The sequence below is a fragment of the Portunus trituberculatus genome, chromosome 9, assembly GCF_017591435.1.
Source record: "Portunus trituberculatus isolate SZX2019 chromosome 9, ASM1759143v1, whole genome shotgun sequence".
Lineage (NCBI taxonomy): Eukaryota > Metazoa > Arthropoda > Malacostraca > Decapoda > Portunidae > Portunus > Portunus trituberculatus.
The window spans coordinates 9,786,357-9,807,221 of record NC_059263.1 but is presented as its reverse complement, the minus strand read 5'-3'; the positions used below and the strand labels follow the sequence as shown (position 1 = coordinate 9,807,221).

The following is a 20,865-nucleotide window of genomic DNA, read 5'->3' as shown; positions in this document are numbered from 1 at the left end:
GTGGAAAAAAATAACAATAATAATGAACATGATAACAAAAAGATAAACAAAACAAACACAATAAACACATAATAGAAATAATAATAATAATAATAATAATAATAATAATAATAATAATAATAATAATAACAATAATAATAATAATAATAATAAGCAACAACCCCTCTCTCTCTCTCTCTCTCTCTCTCTCCTCTTACTAATCATTAATACAAAATCTACTTAAAAAAACAAAAAATGATGTTGACTATAAATAAATGTTTCTCTGACCTGGCTCTCCATTTTGCGGTGGAAGTCCTCATCGGCCCCCTCAGACTTGGCACTCATGGTGGCACACGTGTCATCCAGGATGCTCATGATGCCAGGCGGGCGTTTGCTCTCTATCAGCTCACACACGATCTTGTTGTCAAAGTATTTGATTGGCTTCCACTGTATGCCCTGTGGAAAAAATGAGGAAAACGCTACTACTACTACTACTACTACTACTACTATTACTGCTGCTTTTCTTTTATTCCTCTTATCTCTCTCTCTCTCTCTCTCTCTCTCTCTCTCTCTCTCTCTCTCTCTTTATCAAGTTTGAATCTGCTACAATTGTTCCTGTCTGCCCTGTGATAATAATGATAATAATGCCGGTACATCACCTCTCACTATTATCGGACTTATTTCTGCTGCATCTATTCCTGTATGCGCTGTAGAAATGATAATAGTGATAATAATGCTGCTGCTGCTGCTGCTACTACTACTACTACTACTACTACTACTACTACTACTACTACTACTACTGCTACTACTACTACTACTACTACTTCTCTCTCTCTTCCCTCTCAAGCTTGAATCTGCTATATCTACTCCTGTATGCTCTATTTCACGGCTTGCAAGACGCTGCATCTTGGAAGACGTACCTTAATATTTGAAAGAAATTTCTAAGAAAAAAAAGTCATTCTCCTACAAGAATACATTCACCATATACCGGACCACTGAACACAAAAACATCAGAAGCAAGGAGTCTGCAAGACACTATTGTTTCACCACTCACTACAGATTTGCTGGAGCACTCACCACAAATTTAAAACTATGTAAATAAAAACACCATAGGTAAATACATATACACAGTGAAACAGTCCATCTCTTCTTGTTTTAGTGGCGGGCAACGGCACGTATTGGATGTATTGTTTACATTACAGAATCACTTGTCCGATCACCGAAACCGAACACGTCAGTGCTGCAGTTTGTATTTATTTTATTTTTGCAATCGTGCTTCATAGGCTTTATCAATGTGAATACAATTCACAAGTGGAGTTTTGACTCTTGCTTGAACGAGTAAGCCATTTGGATGTTCTATTAATAAATGTATAAAGGCACCTGACATGTGTGTGCGTTTGTGTGCATGTATGTGTGTGTTGCAATGAGATGAGGAACGGGCCATTTTCTCCACACGCCGAGTAGGCTGCAGGAAGGATTATGGTATTGGAAATACTTGTAACAGCTAAGTACTGAGTTTACATAATATAAAAGGGTGAATTAAATAGTACTTAAGCTAACATCATAATGTAATGACTCAACACACAAATCCAGGTCGCTATTGGTCAAGTGTCCAAGCTCACTTGAGGTTGGGTGTGGCCTTACAATACAGCATTCATCTTGGAAGACGCACTAGTATTTTTCAGGGTATTTTTTAGGAAAAAAATAGTGCGTCTTGTAAGCCGTAAAATATGGTAATAACACTACTACTACTACTTCTACTGGTACATCTCTCTCTCTCTCTCTCTCTCTCTCTCTCTCTCTCTCTCTCTCTCTCTCTATTTTATCTAGCTTGAATCTCCTACATCTATTCCTAATCTTATAAAGAGCCTTAACCTCATCAGTACTATGACGTGTTTCCATATACATTCTGCTTACTATTTGGTGATTTTATACAAGTTCAGAAACTCGAGGGGAACTGAAATGGTTAAGACTGTGGCCATTAAACTCCTGACCACCACAGACCCTTCCTAATGTCAATAAAATGGTCTAATTGTATACAAATCTCAAGGTAAAAAAAAATTGAAGGGGTTAAGAATCTTGTCTGCAGCATTCTCTCTCTTCCTCTTTTTTTTTTATTCATACCATATGGGCTTTTCACAAGAATTTCTGGGCTAAAGGGGATACTTTTTGTGGTACCTCCTATCTCAAAGCCCACCGGTAGGAAACCATTGCCCTGAGTGAGGAAACCCAACCTACACTCAGACCATGGACAGGATTCGAACCCATGTGCTTGGAGACCCCTCAGACCCCAAAGCATGCATGGTTTCACTGTACCAAGGTCTCTGTCTCTCACCTCAGCATTGTATTCCTCCTGTTCACTCTTGAGGGTCAGGTCAATGAAGATCTGCTGCAGCTTCTCATTGACATAGTTGATGCAAAATTGCTCAAAACCATTCTTGCCAAAGATCTCAAACCCATAGATGTCCAAGATTCCCAGGTTGATGAGGTTGGCGTCTGTCATCATCGCTTTGTTGATCGTCTGGTGATGTGAGGATAGATTAGCTGTTGTCAATAAAATGTCTATCTACCTATCTATCTATCTGCAGAGGAGGCTTGGGTACAGGACAGGGAGTAGTCTTGTTATGAATGGGGTGAGGTGAACCAGTGTTTGCTGTGAGGGCTGGCTGTGGCTGTGTGGGTAAAAGTTGGTGTGGGATAAAGGATTGTCTTGAAAATGGTAGGGGTAAACTGTGTGCTGTGGTGCTGTGAGGCTTTGCTGTGGCTGTATGTGGGTAGGATTAAGTGTGGGGTATGAGTGAACCAGTGTGCACTGTGCTGTGAGGCTTTGCTGTGGCTGTGTGTGGGTAGGAATAGGTACAGGGTGGGAAGGGTCTCTTTATGAAGGGATGGGAGTGAGCTAGTGTATGCTGAGAGGCCTTGATGTGGCTGTGTGTGGGCAGGAATGGGTGTAGGATGGAGGACAGTTTTATTATGACAGGGTGGGGGTGAACCAGTATGTGCTGTGAGGCCTTGCTGTGGTCCTACCCTGCATCTGCTGAGGTACAAAGGATTGGATAGCAGTCTCATTATGAAGAGCAGATGTGAATATGATAAAACTAATGTAACTCTTTTCATTCCTTCTTTTATCAGTGAGTTAATTATTTCCCTACTATCTCTTGCATTCCCTCACTCACCTCTCGGACATAAAAACCACCACCACCACCACCACCACTCACATCAATAACATAATAAAAAATTAAGCTAACAAATTATTCTTTTAAAGACCCACCACCACCACCACCACCACTAACACTACCATTACCATGATTACTCAATAATATAATCAAATAACATAATCAAAGAATCTAATCTAACAAATCACTTCTCCTCAGACCCACCACCACTCAACCACCACCACCACCACCACCACCACAACATAATCAAAGGAATCAACTAACAAACCATTCCTTCTCACTGCTGCCACCACCACCACCACCACCACCACTTACCTCCACAATATAGTCAAAGAGCTGGGCATACAGTCCCTTGGTCCAGGCGTCGCGTGTGAACTGTGCCTGCTCCATGTTCAGAGTGACATCCACCCGCTCCGACTTGCTCCCCCACTTACTGTCAAACACTCGACTCACCAGCTTCTGCCCTAAAGCCTCAGCAGACACCCCCAGCAGGTAGGCAGGGAAGGCTAGATCTGTGAGAGAAACATGAGTAACTAACACACCTAACCTAACCTGAGTCAGTATTCCTATTCTCTCATGATTATCAAAGGCAACAGAAATAATATAAGAGAGAGCAAACAACTAGACAAGGGAACTGTAAGATTTGCCAGCAAGAAATATGATGAGTAACAAACATACCTGACCTAGCCAAACAAAGTCAATATTCCTGATCTCTAACAATTCTCAGACAAAATAATATGAAAGGGTAAACAATTAGACATGGGAATTCTAGATTTGCAAAAGAAAAACATGATGAGTAACAAACATACCTTACCTTACCTTACTTTACCTAACCTTACCTTACCATACCTAACCTAACCTAACCTAACCTAACCTAACCTTACCATACCTAACCTTACCTAACTTTACCTTATCTTACCTTACCTAACCTAACCAAGTCAGTATTCCCATGATTCTCAAAAGAACAAAAATAATATAAAAAGAGTAAACAATTAGACAAGTGAATTCTAGATCTGTGAGAGAAACATGGGCGACTAACCTAACTAATCTATCCTAACATAAATGAGGCAGTATTCTTGCTTTATCACAATTATCAAAGGCAACAAACAAAATTAATATGAGAGAGAGAGAGAGAGAGAGAGAGAGAGAGAGAGAGAGAGAGAGAGAGAGAGAGAGAGAGAGAGAGAGAGTAATCAATGAGACAAGGTAACTCTAGATCTGCGAGAGACACACAAGTGACTAACATATATACCTAACCTAACATAATTGAATCAGTATTCCTTTTTCTCATGATTATCAAAGGTAACAAAAATAATATAAGAGACAGCAAATAATTAGACAAGAAAACTGTGAGAGGAACATGACAAGTAACACACCTAACCTAACCTAGCCTACCCTAACCTAACTTAACCTAAAAAAATCAATATCCCTGTTCTCTCAATTCACAAAGGCAACAAAAATAATACAAGAGACAGAGCAAACAATTACACATGAGATCTCTAAGTTTGTGAGCAAGAAACAGAATGAGCGATAGATTTTTTTTTATAGAAGAGGGGAAGCTGGCCATATCTAAGACATACCCAACCAAACCTAAGCTAAATGAGTCAACATTTCTATCTCTCTCACAATTCACAAAGGTAGCAAAAATAATAAAAGAGAACAAACAAGACAAGGGAAGACAAGGCAAGGTACTCACAATCAGGGCTGACAATGTACGCTGCGTTGCCCTGCTCAGCGAAGGTTATGTTCCCCATGTGTAAGATTGCCGCCACAATGCGCAGGATGTCCAACTGAGTGTCCTCTGTTATGCCCATCACATTCATAGCTGGTGAGAGACAGGAGGGTGAGGGAGAGAGAGGGACAGAAGGAGATGATGTGTAAGTTTGCAAGGAGAGAAGAGAGGGAGATCAAGAGGCAGAGTGACTGAGAGAAAGACTGGTTTGCAGGGAGAGAAAGAGGAAACAGAGATCAGGTGAAGTGATTAGTAGGGAGAGAAAGGGAGAATGAGAGACAGTAAGGGAGATATAGTGTGTGTTTGCAGGGAGAGAGAGAAGAAAAATGAAGTAGACTGGTTGGTAGGGGGGCAGAAAAGTGAAGGGAGTATAAGGGAGAATGAATGAGAGTAAAGGAGAGTGAAAGAGAGTAAGAAAGAGAAAGAATGAGTTTGCAGGAAGAAAGAAGAGAGAGATGAAGTAAAGTAGACAGGTTAGTGGAAAGATGGAACAGTGAGGGAGAGTAAAAGAGAGTGAGAGGGAGAGAGTGTGTGTGTGCATTTGGAGGAGGAGAGAAGAGAAAGGTGAAAGGGAAGAGGCAAAAGGAATCTGAATGTGAGAGAGAGAGAGAGAGAGAGAGAGAGAGAGAGAGAGAGAGAGAGAGAGAGAGAGAGAGAGAGAGAGAGAGAGAGAGAGAGAGAGAGAGAGAGAGAGAGAGAGAGAGAGAGAGAGAGAGAGAGAGAGAGAGAGAGAGAAACTGGAAGATAGATTTAGGAGAAAGAGAATGAGAGAGGTAAATTGCTTAGGGAGAAGGAAAGAAGTGAGATAGACTGAGAAGATGATATACTAAGATTGACTGGTTATGGAGGGCTGACTGTGGTAGAGAGGAGTGAAGGAGTAAAGGAGTGAATGACAACACAAATTCTACATCTCTCACTTACTCCTGTCTGACACTTTATGGAATTAGAAAAGAAAAAGCATAAAAATTAACGTTCTTTTCTTCTTTCATCTAAAAATAAATAAATAAATAAATGAAGGAACAAGAAATGGAAGGATAACCAGAGGAACAACAAGAATGAAAGGAATAAGCATAAAAATAATGATAAACACAGGAACCACAACAGAGGACAAAAATATAACGACAATCTTTTCCTGACCATAATATTACAACTGAAAAAATAAAAAAATAAAAAATAAAAAATAGAAAAAAAATAAGCAGAACTATAAACAAAAAAGAGAATAAACAAACACACCAATAACACCACCACCACCACAAACACACCAATGAACACCACCACCCACACACCCATGAACACCACCACCAAACACACCAATGAACACCACCACCACCACAAACACACCAATGAACACCACCCCAAACACACCTATGAACACCACCACCACCACAAACACACCAATGAACACCACCACCACCACAAACACACCAATGAACACCACCACCACCACAAACACACCAATGAACACCACCACCACCACAAACACACCCATGAACACCACCACCACCACAAACACACCAATGAACACCACCACAAACACACCAATGAACACCACCCCAAACACACCCATGAACACCACCACCACCACAAACACACCAATGAACACCACCACAAACACACCAATGAACACCACCACCACCACAAACACACCACAGGGGGTCAGTATTGGTGCCAATACTTTTCCTCATTTATATTAACGACATGCCAGAAGGAGTGAACAGCTACATAAATCTGTTTGCAGATGATACGAAACTGTGCAGAGTTATAAAGCAAAAGGAGGATAGTGAAATACTGCAAGAAGACCTAAATAAGATCTGGGAATGGAGTAAAAAGTGGGAAATGGAATTCAATGTGAACAAAAGCCATGTCATGGAAATGGGAAAGAGTGAAAGACGACCTGTGGGAATCTATAAGATGGGAGATGGAGTAGAACTGGAGGAAGTCAAAAAGGAAAAGGACTTAGGAGTGACGATGGAAGAAAACAATCAATCAGTAAGCCATATTGATAGAATTTTTAGAGAAACATATAATTTGCAAAGGAATATTGGAGTAGCATTTCACTACATGGACAAAGAAATGATGAAGAAATTGATAAGTACTACTATAATAAGACCCAGATTGAAATATGCAGGAGTAGTGTTGACCCCTCATAAAAAGAAACACATAAGGAAATTGGAGAGGCTACAAAAAATAGCTACAAGAATGGTTCCAGAATTTGAAGGGATGACATATGAGGAGAGACTAAAGGCTATGGATCTACCAACCCTGGAACAAAGAAGGGAGAGAGGAGACCTGATACAAGTTTATAAATTGATCAACGGAATGGACCAAGTGGATAATGAGAAACTGATCCTGAGAGAAGAATATGACATCCGAAGCACAAGATCGCATAGTAAAAAGCTGAGAAAAGGAAGATGTCTGAGAGATATTAAAAAATATAGTTTCCTGCAGAGATGTATTGAGACGTGGAACAGTTTAAATGAAGAAGTAGTGTCTGCAACGAGTGTGCATACTTTTAAAGTAAGATTGGATAAGTGTAGATATGGAGACGGGGCCACACAAGCATAAAGCCCAGGCCCTGTAAAGCTACAACTAGTAAATACAACTAGATAAATACACACCAATGAATCAATACCACCACCTCAAGCACCACCACAAGCACCACCACCACCTACCATTGAGTGTCTCCTGGAATTCGTGTGCGTCGTTCATGTTGTCCACCTTGTACACATCACTCTGGGCTAAGTATTGGAAGTAGTCAGGTGTGGTGATGCCGAGCTGCTCCCCCATGTTGCTGTCGGCACCGGCACACAGCTGGTAGAAGATGTGGAAGCTCCTCTCTCCGTCATTCAGGGAGTGGACGCGAGACTTCTCCAGTAGGAAGTTAGAGATTTTGCCTCCTAAAGGTTCGCCACCCCTTGAGAACTGGATTTCAATGTACTTTCCCTGTGGATTGTTAGGTAAAGTAAGGTTAGGTATGTTAAGTTAGGTTACAACAGGTTAAGGTTGAGTTAAGTTAGGTTAGGTTAGGTTGGCCCCTTCAGTACCATGATGCATTTCCTCTACACTTTTGTGACTTTTGTTATCTTAAAATGTTTACCTTTCTCTTTTCCTTTCCTTTATTTGCTTATAATTTTCTAAGGCTACAATTGAATTTTTTTTTTTTTATTTCTATATCTGTTAGTGTCTATATATCCTCTATAACCAGTACTTTCCCATCATGTTATTTCCTGGGTACTAAACATGGTTATCACTTTCTGTATATCCTGTAATGCCTTCAACCTTATTATTACTATTACTACCACAATGGGCCACTCCTCCCTTCACACCTCAGGACTTCCCCACTCTGAAACTTCCTTACTCACTCACTCAATTCACTCAGACTTACTCCTTTAGAACTTAAGGGGTCATTCAAAAGCCTTCACCTGGTTATCACTATTACTATTACTACCACAATGGGCCACTCCTCCCTTCATGCCTCAGGACTTCCCCACTCTGACGCTTCCTCACCCACTCAACTCACTCACTCACTCACTCCTTCAGAACTTTAGTGGTCAGTCAAATGTTAAATTCCTCATCTCATTATCACAAGTTTGATTTTTATTTACTTTATTCAATGTCCTTATCTTTCCCTTACAGTCATGTTTGATAGGAGAGTGGAGTTATTGACACCACACCTCCATAGCCCCATCAATGCTCTCAATGCTCTCCTCTGTCAGTGAGTAAACCTGGACTCCCTTACAAAGCTATCTGGATTCTTTCAAGAGGGAGGCTCCAAGATAACTTTCCTTCAATACTCCTCTTCACTCTTTCCTTTAGGGCTTGGTGTCTCAGAGGGACTATTTTTATTTTTTTTTCTAAGTTTCTGTAGCTCCAAGCCAAAGCACCTCTTATATAGAGATTTGAAAAAAACTGTCTTGGTATTGACTATTATTGTATCTTTTTGTGGTTGGTGATATCTTTTGTCTCTGTGTGTCAGTCATATGATCATTAGAAAATAAGGGTCTCTCTCTCTCTCTCTCTCTCTCTCTCTCTCTCTCTCTCTCTCTCTCTCTCTCTAAAAGCAACAGAATAAATATGTATGTATGTATGTATGTATGTATGTATGTATGTTTTTATGTATATTTGAAGTCTTGTATTATCTCTTTTGGTAATAAATTCAATCAATCTCTCTCTGTCTCACTCCCATACATCTCTATCTCCTATAAAGCCACAGAATATGTATGTATGTATGTATATATGTACACTTGAAGTCTCATGTCACCTTTTGGAAATAAATTCAATCCATCCATCCATCCATCCATCAATCTCTCTGTCTAACTCCCATATCTCTCTGAAGACTTGTAGTTGAGATGTAAGAGAAGTGAGGCATTCTTGGGTCAACCTGAGATTTGTCTGTCACTTTCACTACTCAACAGTCCATAAAACTGTCTCAATCCCTTCCATTACTTACAAATCTAGAGGAGTTGTTGTTCCTGGTGGCCTTGGCATTCCGGCATTCCTGAATCAACCTGAGATGTCTGTCACTTTCACTACTTAACAGTCAATAAAACTGCCTCAATCCCTCCCATTACTTACGAATCTAGAGGAGTTGTTGTTCCTGGTGGTCTTGGCATTCCCGAAGGCCTCCAGCAGCGGGTTGGACTCCAGAATGATGTCCTTGATGTGCTGCACCTTGCTGCTGCCCTGCGACACCTTGGTGATGTAGTTCATGATGTATTTGGCTGATACTGTCTTGCCTGCCCCCGACTCACCACTGACAAACACAAAGGTGGGCTGGTTAGAGAGAGAGAGAGAGAGAGAGAGAGAGAGAGAGAGAGAGAGAGAGAGAGAGAGAGAGAGAGAGAGAGAGAGAGAGAGAGAGAGACACACACAGTAGTAGTAGTAGTAGTAGTAGTAGTAGTAGTAGTAGTAGTAGTAGTAGTAGTAGTAGTAGTAGTAGTAGTAGTAGTAGTAGTGTAATATAGTAGTAGTAGTTTATTGACAAAATGTGTTTACAAGAATAATTATAATATCCAACAGTAAAATTGAGAGAGAGAGAGAGAGAGAGAGAGAGAGAGAGAGAGAGAGAGAGAGAGAGAGAGAGAGAGAGAGAGAGAGAGAGAGAGAGAGAGAGAGAGAAAATCATAACTAAAATAATGTCTCAATAAAACCACAAATGCATACATAAAATCAATACCAAAAGAGCAAAGAACACTCATTAGTTACAAAGACGCTAAAAACACAACATGACAGCTGATCTAACCTGAAGAAATTTACTACACAACTAAAGTACTAAAACAAGTAAAACACACACACACACACACACACACACACACACACACACACACACACTCTAGAATTCCCTGCCTGCCTCTGTATTTCCATCTTCCTATGACCTGAACTCATTTAAAAGTGAAGTTTCAAGACATTTATCTCTTTCTTTTGGCAAACTCTCAAACCTGCTCGGGAACTGGCATCAAAGTGGATGTTTTTATTTCATTATCTTGTTGCTCTTGGTCAGATTTCCCCTTGCACATAAAAAACAAACAAGAAAACAGCACAAATGAACAATAGAAAGGCCCCCCTCCACACACACACACACACACACTATCCAGTTAACCAGCAGCACTCACTCCCTCACTCCTTCACTCCCTTCTCCAGCCTCACCTGATGATAACACACTGGTTGTCTGAATCAATGAGCATGTTCCTGTACATAGTGTCAGCCACGGCGTATATATGAGGGGGCACCTCGTACGTGGCTGCCCCCTGGTACATCTCCAGCTCCTTGTCCCCAAAGTATGGCAGCTGCTTGAAGGGGTTCACTGCCACCAGCACCGGCCCTATGTAGGTGTAGATCCTGTGGAAGTGGCAGAAGAAAGGAGAGGAAGATAGGTTAGTAGGGCAGATATTACAGTGTGTTTTGATGGGTAGATCCTGTACAAGTAGCAGGAGGAGGGAGAGGGAGGACATGTTAGAAAGAAGCAAATGTTAGCATGCATTTTGATGGGAAAATCCTGTAGAGGTAGCAGAAGAAGGGAGAGGAAGAATATGTTAGCAGGACGTGGATGTTGGTGTTTTGATGGGTAAATCCTGCAGGAGTAACAGAAAAAGGGAACAGAAGAATATGTTATCAGGAGGTGGGTGTTGGGGGAGTGTTTTAACGGGTAAATCCTGCAGGAGTAACAGAAGAAGGGAGGGGAAGATATGTTAGCAGGAGATGGATGTGTGGGTGAGTTGGTGTGTGTTTTGATGGGACGAACTTGCAGGAGTGAGGAGAAGGTGTGTGTTAGTGTGTGTTATGTTGCTTTGAGGAACTACCATATAGGAAGAGTGTGTTGGTGTGTTTTGTAAGTGTTTTAAGCAGCAGTGTGGGTCTTGTAGGAGGGACAGAAAAAGAATGTGTATTTATCTAATTGTATTTATGTACCAAGAAAAGAGCTATGTTTGTGGTGTCCTGTCTCCATAGTAACAAACATTCATCTTAGCTCTAAATTCATTAATGGTACTCGTCTAAACCACTGTTTCATGTGGATGGTTCCATATTTCTAGGCCTCTACTCGGGAGGCTGTATTTCTTGATGTCTCCTCTACACTCTGTATTCTCTTGTGTCATGTTGTGCCCTCTTGTGTCTCTACAATCCCACATAGCAGGTCTTCTTTGTACACTTGCTCCTTCTCCTTCAAAGCATTTTATAATGCAATCAGATCCTCTCTCTCTCTCTCTCTCTCTCTCTCTCTCTCTCTCTCTCTCTCTCTCTCTCTGCCATAGTGTTGGAAGCTCTTATCTCTTTAGTGTATCTTCAGAATATAAATTTCTCAAACTAGGAATGTGTGTCTATTTACTTCACTGTGTACTGCATGGTTCATAATGTCCTGTCTCCATACCTATGTTTATCTAACTTTTCCTTAAATTTGTGCACAATTTCTGCTGTTACAATCTCATCACTTAATACATTCCAGATGTCCACTGTCCTATATTTAAAACTGAACATCTTAATGTTCCTCAAGCACTGACTTTTTCATGATTTTGGAATGTCCTCATTTATATCCATCCTCCGTTAGTGTTACAAGTTTTGTCTATCTACCTTTTCCATATGGTTTACTAACTTGTACATCATTATTAGGTCCCCTCTTTCCTGTCTATTCTTCAAGGTTGGTAATTCCATTTCCTTCTGTCTTTCTTCACACGGAAGATCCCTTATTTCTGGGATCGTCTTTTATAGCAGTCCTTTGGATTCATTCTAGTTCTTTTTATGTTTTTCTGCTTTTATGGTGACCACACCACTGCTGCATATTCCAATCTAGGTCTTATCATAGTGGTTATTATCTTTTTCATCATATTCTTATCCATGTAATTGAATGCCACCCTGATGTTAATTAGTGTCTTGTATGTTGAAGCAAATAGTCCATTGTTGTGTCTTTCTGGAATCAGGGTGTCTAATATAATCACTCCCAGGTCTTTCTCCCCACTCCTTTTCAATATAATCTCTTCTCCCATTTTATATTCCCATGTTTGTGTGTGTGTATTTACCTAATTGTAACATACGGGAAAAGAGCTATGCTCGTGTTGTCCCGTCTCCATATCTATTAATGTCCAGCTTTTTCTTAAAATCATGAATATTCCTTGCGTTGACCATTTCCACGTCTAAACTATTCCATGCTTCCACCCTTCTATGAGGGAAGCTATATTTTTTCACATCTCTCCTATAAGTGGCCATTTTAGTTTTTCCCATGCCCTCTCGACATTCTTCCATTCCACATACACAGATCTTCCCTATCCATTTTTCCATGCCAATCATCACTCTGTATATTGCTATCAGGTCTCCCTTTCTCTTCTGTTTTCCAGGGTTGGAAGTTGCATTCTTTTCAGTCTGTCTTCATAAGTCAAATCTCTTAAGTCAGGCACCATTTTCGTTGCAGCCCTCTGTACTTTCTCTAGTTTCCTTATGTGTTTCTTTAAGTTCGAGCCCACTGTATTGTTGCATATTCAAGCCTCGGTCTTATCATTGCAGTAATTATTTTCTTCATCATTTCTTCATCTAGATATCTGAACGCCACTCTTATGTTCCTCAATAAGTTCAATACTTCTCCAATTATTTTGTTTATATGTCTCTCTGGCGATAGGTCATTGGTAATTGTCACCCCAAGGTCTTTTCTTCATGACTGGTTTTATGTCTTCATTTCCTATCTTGTACATACTCCTGATTCTTCTTTCACTCTTGCCAAACTCTATTTTCTTGCATTTTGTCGTGTTGAACTCCATTTGCCATGTACAGCTCCATTTCCATATTCTGTCCAAGTCTTCCTGGAGTAGTTCGCAATCTTTGTCACATCTCACTTTTCTTAACAATTTTGCATCGTCTGCAAATAGGCTCACATAACTGGACACCCCATCCACCATGTCATTTATGTAGACGAACATTACTGGTGCCAACACTGATCCCTGTGGAACTCCACTCTCCACCAATCCCCATTCTGATGGTCTGTCCTTAATTATTGTTCTCATTTCTCTTCCTACCAAAAGTCTTCCATCCATTTTAGTAAACTGCCATGCACTCCTCCTACCATTTCAAGTTTCCAGATCAGTCTCTGGTGTGGTACCTTATCAAAGGCCTTTTTTAAATCCAGATATATTCCATCAGCCCAACCATCTCTTTCCTGTATTACATCTATCACCCTCGAATAGTAACATATCAGGTTTGTCGTGCATGAACGCCCTTTCCTAAAACCAAATTGACACTCACAAAGTATGTCATTTTTCTCCAAGAAGTCTGTCCATCTAGTCTTCACCACCCTCTCACACATCTTAGCTACCACACTTGTAAGTGACACTGGTCTATAGTTCAATGGGTCTCTCTTGTTACCTGATTTATAGATTGGGACAATGTTAGCTCTTTTCCAGTCTTGGGGCACTACACCTTCCCTTAATGAGGCATCAATTACTTCACAAACTTTTTCTGCCAATTGCTCCCTGCATTCTCTTAAAATCCATCCTGATACCCCATCAGGTCCCACAGCTTTTCTCACTTCTAAACTCCCCATCATGTTCTTGATCTCCTCCACAGTTACTTGAAACTCCTTCATAATCCCTTTCTGTTCCATTACCAGTGGTTTGTCAAAAGCAGTCTCCTTTGTGAATACCTTCCGAAAGCATCCATTCATAGCCTCTGCCATTTCCCTGGGATCTTCACTGCATACTCCATTTACTTCTAAACTTTCAATACTTTCTCTATTTTTGATGTTGTTGTTCACATGTCTGTAAAAAAGCCTTGGTGTGTGTGTGTGTGTGTGTGTGTGTGTGTGTGTGTGTGTGTGTGTGTGTGTGTGTGTGTGTGTTTGTGTGTGTGTGCATTCACCTAGTTGTATTCACCTAGTTGTAATTTTACAGGGCCTGGGTATCATACTCGTGTGGCCCCGTCTCCATATCTACACACATCCAACTTTCCTTTAAAACTATGCACACTCCTCGCTGACACCACCTCCTCACTCAAACTATTCCACACCTCCACACATCTTTGTGGGAAACTATATTTCTTCACATCCTTCAAGCATATTCCTTGGCTATCTTTTTACTATGCGATCTCGTAGTTCTATTTAAGTTTTCCTCTCTCAACATCATTTGCTCATTATCCACTTCATCCAGTCCGTTCAACAGTTTATAAACCTGTATTAAATCTCCTCTTTCTCTTCTTTGTTCCAAGGTAAGCAAATTCATTTCTTTTAATCTCTCCTCATAGGTCATTTCTGCCAATTCCGGAACCATTTTTGTTGCCATTCTCTGCAATCTCTCCAACTTCCTTATATGCTTCTTTTTATAAGGGGACCAAACCACTCCAGCATATTCCAATCTTGGTCTAATTACCGTACTAATTAATTTCTTCATCATATCTTTATCCATATAATGAAAGGCTAATCCAATATTTTTATCAAATTATACGTTTCTCCAAACATCTTATCAATATGAGCCTCAAACTGCCCATGGTCTTGTATTATCACTCCCAAATCCTTTTCCTTTTCCACCTTTTTCAACACTACTTCTTCACCCATCTTATATGACCCTCTTGGCCGTCTTCCACTCTTCCCCATCTCCATCACATGACTTTTGCTCAGATTAAATTCCATTTCCCACCTCTTGCTCCACTCCCAAATCTTATCCAGATCTGCCTGTAAAATTTCACAATCTTCTTCACTCTTCACACACCTACACAACTTCGCATCATCCGCAAACAAATTAATATAACTGTTTACTCCCTCTGGCATGTCATTAATATATACAAGGAAAAGTATTGGTGCCAGCACTGAACCTTGTGGGACTCCACTCTCCACCACCAACCAGTCCGACTTTGCATCCCTTATTACCGTTCTCATCTCCCTCCATCTCAAGTAGTTTTCCATCCACTTTAACACTTTTCCTTTCAGTCCTCCATAAATCTCTAATTTCCATAGCAGTCTCATGTGAGGTACCTTGTCAAAAGCTTTCTTTAAATCCAAATATACACAGTCCATCCATCCCTCTCTCTCTTGTATTTTGTGTGTGTGTGTGTATTTATCTACACTTAACCCTCGGCTATCGCCCCCAATAGCCGCGCTATAGCCGAAAACGCGATAGCCGAATTGATGTTGGCGGGAAGGCGGTTTTGGCCTATAAGCGCTCAGATATCCCATGACATCATGGCGGGGCGCGCAATAGCAGGCATCTGAGGTCGCGATAGTGAAATCTTAACAGCTTTTCATGGGTGCGCGATAGCAATAAAACGCGATAGCCGAAGTCGCGATAGCCAAGGGTTGACCGTAGTTGTGTATTACAGGAAAAGAGCTATGCTTGTGCTGTCCCCTTGTCTCCATACCTATAGTCATCCAGTTTAGCCTTAAAGTCATGACATTTCTTGCTTGAACAACTGTTTCACCCAAATTATTCCATATTTCAATGCTTCTGTTTGGAAAACTATATTTCTTAAAGTCTCTTCTACACGCGGTCTTTTCAATTTCATGTCATGTCCCCCCTTGCATGTATTTCTTGAGTCCCACACCAACAGGTCTTCTTTGTCAACTGTGTCCATCCACTTCCATGCCCTGTATGTAGCAATTAGGTCTCCTCTTTCCCTCCTCCATTGCAATGTTGGAAGTTTTAATATCTTTAGTCTGTCCTCACACGTTAGGTCTCTCAAACTTGGAACCATTTGTGTTGCAGCTCTTTGAATCCTTTCTATCTTCCTTATATCTTTCTTACTCTGTGTAGACCATGTAAGTGCAGCATATTCTAGTTTAGGTCAAATCATGTACTCTATTAGTTTTTTCATCATCTCTTCATCTACATTGGTAAATGCCTATTTAATATTTCTTAGTAACTCATATGTTTCCCCAACTACGTTGTTGATGTGTTTTTGCCGTGATAAATTGTCATGTATTGTAATACCAAGGTCTTTCTCCTCTTTTGTTTTCTGAATTTCTACTCCTCCCATAGTGTAAGATCTCTTCTGTCTTCTATCGCTTTTCCCTAGTTCCATCACTTTGCACTTTTTTTTGCATTGAATTCCATTTCCCATTTCTTGCTCCACTTGTGTATCTTATTCAAGTCTTTCTGTAGCATTTCACAATCCATGTCATTTTCCACTTGTGTCAATAACTTTGTGTCATCTGCAAATAAGCTTATATTGTTGTCCATCTCATCAATCATATCATTGATATACACTATGACCTTTACAGAGCCAGGACTGTTCCCTGTGGAACTCCACTTAAAACTCTTCACCATTTTGATTCTTCACCTTTTATCACTGTTCTCATTTCTCTATCTTATAAGAAGTCTGTTATCCAATTCAGTACTTTTCCCTATAAACTACCCATGTTTTTGATTTTCCATAGCAATCTCTGATGTGGTACTTTATCAAAAGCTTTTTTTTCAGATCCAAGTAGACACAGTCAGCCATCCGTCCCTCTCCTGAATTATATCTATTGCTCTACTGTAGAAACTCATTAAGTTTGTGACACAAGATCTTCCACTTCTGAAACCAAATTGTCTTCCAGTTATTGTATGTGACTCTTCTAGCTGCTGCATACATCTCTCTTTGACTCTCTTTTCTGTTATTTTTGCAACCACACTTGTTAGGGTCACTGGTCTGTAGTTCAATGGTTCTTCTTTGTTACCTCCCTTAAAAATTGGTACAATGTTTGCCCTTTTCCAGTCTAGAGGGACTTTTCCTTCTTTAAAAGAACATACTATGATGTTATGTAATATCTCTGCCAGCTGGTCATGACATTCCCTCAGTATCCAATTTGACACCCATCTGGTCCTTGAGCCTTATTCACATCCAAGGTTTTCATAATCTTCCTGATTTCCCTGACTTCTACATGGATCTTTCTTGTTTCCTTGTCCCTGTGACCTGTTTGTGTCCCTTCAAACTTGTTTTCTTTGGTGAATACTGATTGAAAGCACCTATTCATTATTTCTGCCTGTGATCTTGCATCCTCGTATGTGACATTATCAACTTTTAATCTATCTATTGTTTGCTTTTTTTCATTTTCCCATTAACATACTTGTAAAAGAACTTTGGCTCATCTTTGCATTTGTTAACTCTGTCTTTCTCATAGTTCCTTTGTTCCTCTCTTAGTGTTTGGACATATTCATTTCTTACTACCTTAAATTCTTCCCAATTATTAAGTCCTCTTTTTCTCCATCTATTCCATGCTGCTTCCTTTTTCACTTTTGCTAATTTACATCTTATGCTGTACCAGTCTTCCTTTCTTTCTCCCTCACTGATTCTGATTTTGGGAACACATCTTTCAATTCCTTCATTATAAATATTCATAAATATATAACACTTTCCTTGTACTTTACTTGCTGTGTATAGTTGATTCCACTCAGCTTCTGTGAAGTATTCCCTTAACTTTGTGAAGTCAGCCTTCCCATAATTATATCTTCCATTTTTGTGAGTTTGTTCTTATTTACTGCTGAGCCGCTGTCTAGGCTGGATTCAATTAACAGATGGTCACTTTCCCTAGAGGCCAATGATAATTTATTTCTTCAATGATGTCAATCTCTTTCATAAACAACAGGTCGAGCCTCGATGCCTCCTCATTTCCTCCAACTGTTGTAGTTTCCCTAATCCACTGTGTCATAGTCTTAATCATTATTGTGTGGTCCAATTTTTCAAGTATACCTCCTTGCAGTTGAAGTCACCTATAAGTGTTACATTCCTGCTTTCTTGCAATATATATATTTTTCAAACAATTACCCGTATATCTCAACATTTCTTTATACTCTTCTTGACTCCATGCATTATATAGCTTTAGGTGGTACATATGCTACTGCAATATCTCTTTTTTCACTTTTCCTTTCCTTTTTATCTTAATTTTTATTGATTCTGCTATACCTTCTCCCATCTATACATTTTCCACGGCTATATTCTTCTTGGTTGGTAACATCACTGTGTGTGTGTGTGTGTGTGTGTGTTTCACTGTTTGATCTGCTGCAGTCTCTGATGAGACAGCCAGACATTACCCTACGGAATGAGCTCAGAGCTCATTATTTCCGATCTTGGGATAGGCCTGAGACCAGGCACACACCACACACCGGGACAACAAGGTCACAACTCCTCGATTTACATCCCGTACCTACTCACTGCTAGGTGAACAGGGGCTACACGTGAAAGGAGACACACCCAAATATCTCCAGCCGGGGGAATCGAACCCCGGTCCTCTGGCTTGTGAAGCCAGCGTTCTAACCACTTAGCTACCGGTGTGTGTGTGTGTGTGTGTGTGTAAAGGATAGTGTTTCATACCACTCTAAACCCATTACACCCCATCACCTATCACTTTTCAAGCCTTCCCACTACCCATTATCATTTCCTCTGTCATCTCTTTCCTTCACTGGTCCTGCAATTCACACTTTACCAAGCCTTTCTCTCCTCATCTTCCACACCTCTCACACCTGATACCCATCCCTTTACTCATCACCCATCCCTTCACCATATCACCAGTCACCCATCCCTTCCCTTCACATATTATCCTATTTAACCCATTCTTTCAATTTATGTATTTATTGTGATGCCTGCAGCCTGACCACTTTATATTTCATTCCCTCACAGCTTTATATGGTGCCGTTATGTCACCACTGGCTGTCTAAACAAGTGGTTCTCAACACAAGGGGCGAGGAAACAGGTCCATGACAAGAATTTAAGGAATCATGGCGAACTGTTGCAAATTATACATTTCTAATATTTCTAATTAATTTTGGAAATCTAGATAAAAAATGTATAACCGTCTGGCAGAAAAAAAACATCTTTTAATTGATTAATTTGGTGGAAAAAACTTTGGTACACAATACTGTCATGTAGAATGTGTGTGCGTGAATGTAGGTGAGAAATTATAATTGTTTGTGCAAAGGGTGGGATTAATGTGTAGGATGAATGAAGGGAAGCCACATGGTTGTTTTGTTTAAAATTCATGACAGGGGAATGGAGATAAAAATGTTGACCACCAATGCTCTAGACCTTTGCCTGCATTTTACTATAATAATAATAATAATAATAATAATAATAATAATAATAATAATAATTATTATTATTATTATTATTATTATCATTAATCATTATCATCATTATTATTACAATTACTATTATTATTATCATCATTATTACTAATTATTGTTATTAATAATAATAATATTATTATTATTATTATTATTATTAATCATTATTATTATTATATTATTATTATTATTATTATTATCATCATCATTATTATTTCAGGGCAGGGGCGATAATGCTACTAATAAAAGGATCATTCCCCGTGTTCTTGAATCTCTGAACTCAACTGGGCCAATATTCAGAAATGCTTCGCTGCCTCACCACTATTGCCAAACCCCATACAGATGAACAGACGGCTTCTCAAGTGCACTTTCTCCATCAGTAACATAAAAAAGTATTCATCTATCACTCCAAAAAAAAAAAAAAAAAAAAAAATGCAACATGACATTACACGGCTTTTAACTGTATTAAAAAAAGAAGTAAAGGATGATTCGGCGCCAGTGTTTGGGAATATTGTAACTATTATTGTCCCAGCTCATCCCTTTCCACCTCCATGCCCCGCCAGCCGCCACCCAGGCACTCAGGCACCCAGGCACTCACTTGTCCTCCATCAGGCGCCTCTTCAGATTGTCGGTGATGGCGTCCTCGGTGATCTTGGTGAGAAGGACCATGTCATCCACCGAGGACTTCTTGCTGCCTTCGCTCTGCCAGTGGTACATCTGACGGGGAGACGGGGGAGTGAGTGGTGGTGGTGGAGTAGTAGTAGTAGTAGTAGTAAAAGTAGGAGGAGGAGGAGGAGGAGGAGGAGTATTGTAGTAATAATAGGAATAAAATTTTAAATATATCATAGTACGTAGATTAGTAAGATATTGTATGTTAATCTCTCTCTCTCTCTCTCTCTCTCTCTCTCTCCAAGACAAGAGTATAAGATAGAAACACCGCAGAAGACAGGAAAACACACACACACACACACACACACACACACACACACACACACAATTCTCCTTAAATTGAAACGTTTACAGTAAAAAAAAAAAAAAAGATAGATAAAAAAACGCATAAATTCATAAATAGTATTGTTATAATTTATTAGTTTTGCCGCGTTACGTAATTGTTTTATGGAGCCTATCTGCTACTTATCGGGTCATATCTGTTTATCTACTGTTTTTTTTAATCGGTAAGTGATAAGGCCAGATAAAGAGTTCGTAAGGCACATACACGCACGCAGGCACGCACACAAAGAAGAGCTGTGTGTGTGTGTGTGTGTGTGTGTGTGTGTGTGTGTCAGAAAAAAAAAAGTTTTCCAGTAGCGGTACCATACCAGCTTCCTGTCTCTCTCTCTCTCTCTCTCTCTCTCTCTCTCTCTACAAACTTACGATGGTGGTTATTGTGGTGGTGGTAGTAGTAGTAGTAGTAGTAGTAGTAGTAGTAGTAGTAGTAGTCGCTCTCACTCAAATTTCTCTATCCCTCTCC

At 39.9% G+C, this 20,865-nt stretch overlaps 1 protein-coding gene across 2 annotated transcripts in view; it reads right to left on the bottom strand.

Moving 5' to 3' along the window:
- The window catches only part of LOC123501351 (unconventional myosin-Ie-like), a 53,914-nt gene that overhangs the window by 18,451 nt on the left and 14,598 nt on the right, over positions 1 to 20,865 (bottom strand). Inside the window, exons 1-9 of one of the 2 annotated variants that reach the window (XM_045250138.1) lie at positions 20,769 to 20,865; positions 19,993 to 20,111; positions 10,534 to 10,725; positions 9,463 to 9,640; positions 7,560 to 7,830; positions 4,852 to 4,980; positions 3,471 to 3,667; positions 2,315 to 2,500; positions 268 to 435 (exon numbers count right to left, since the gene is read on the bottom strand). The exon at positions 20,769 to 20,865 is cut by the window's right edge and continues 853 nt beyond it. In XM_045250138.1, coding sequence (XP_045106073.1) covers positions 268 to 435; positions 2,315 to 2,500; positions 3,471 to 3,667; positions 4,852 to 4,980; positions 7,560 to 7,830; positions 9,463 to 9,640; positions 10,534 to 10,725; positions 19,993 to 20,111 — 1,440 coding nt within the window. In that variant the 5' untranslated portion in view covers positions 20,769 to 20,865. The remainder of the gene's footprint in view (positions 1 to 267; positions 436 to 2,314; positions 2,501 to 3,470; positions 3,668 to 4,851; positions 4,981 to 7,559; positions 7,831 to 9,462; positions 9,641 to 10,533; positions 10,726 to 19,992; positions 20,112 to 20,768) is intronic. The other variant, XM_045250137.1, reaches the window with a different exon arrangement.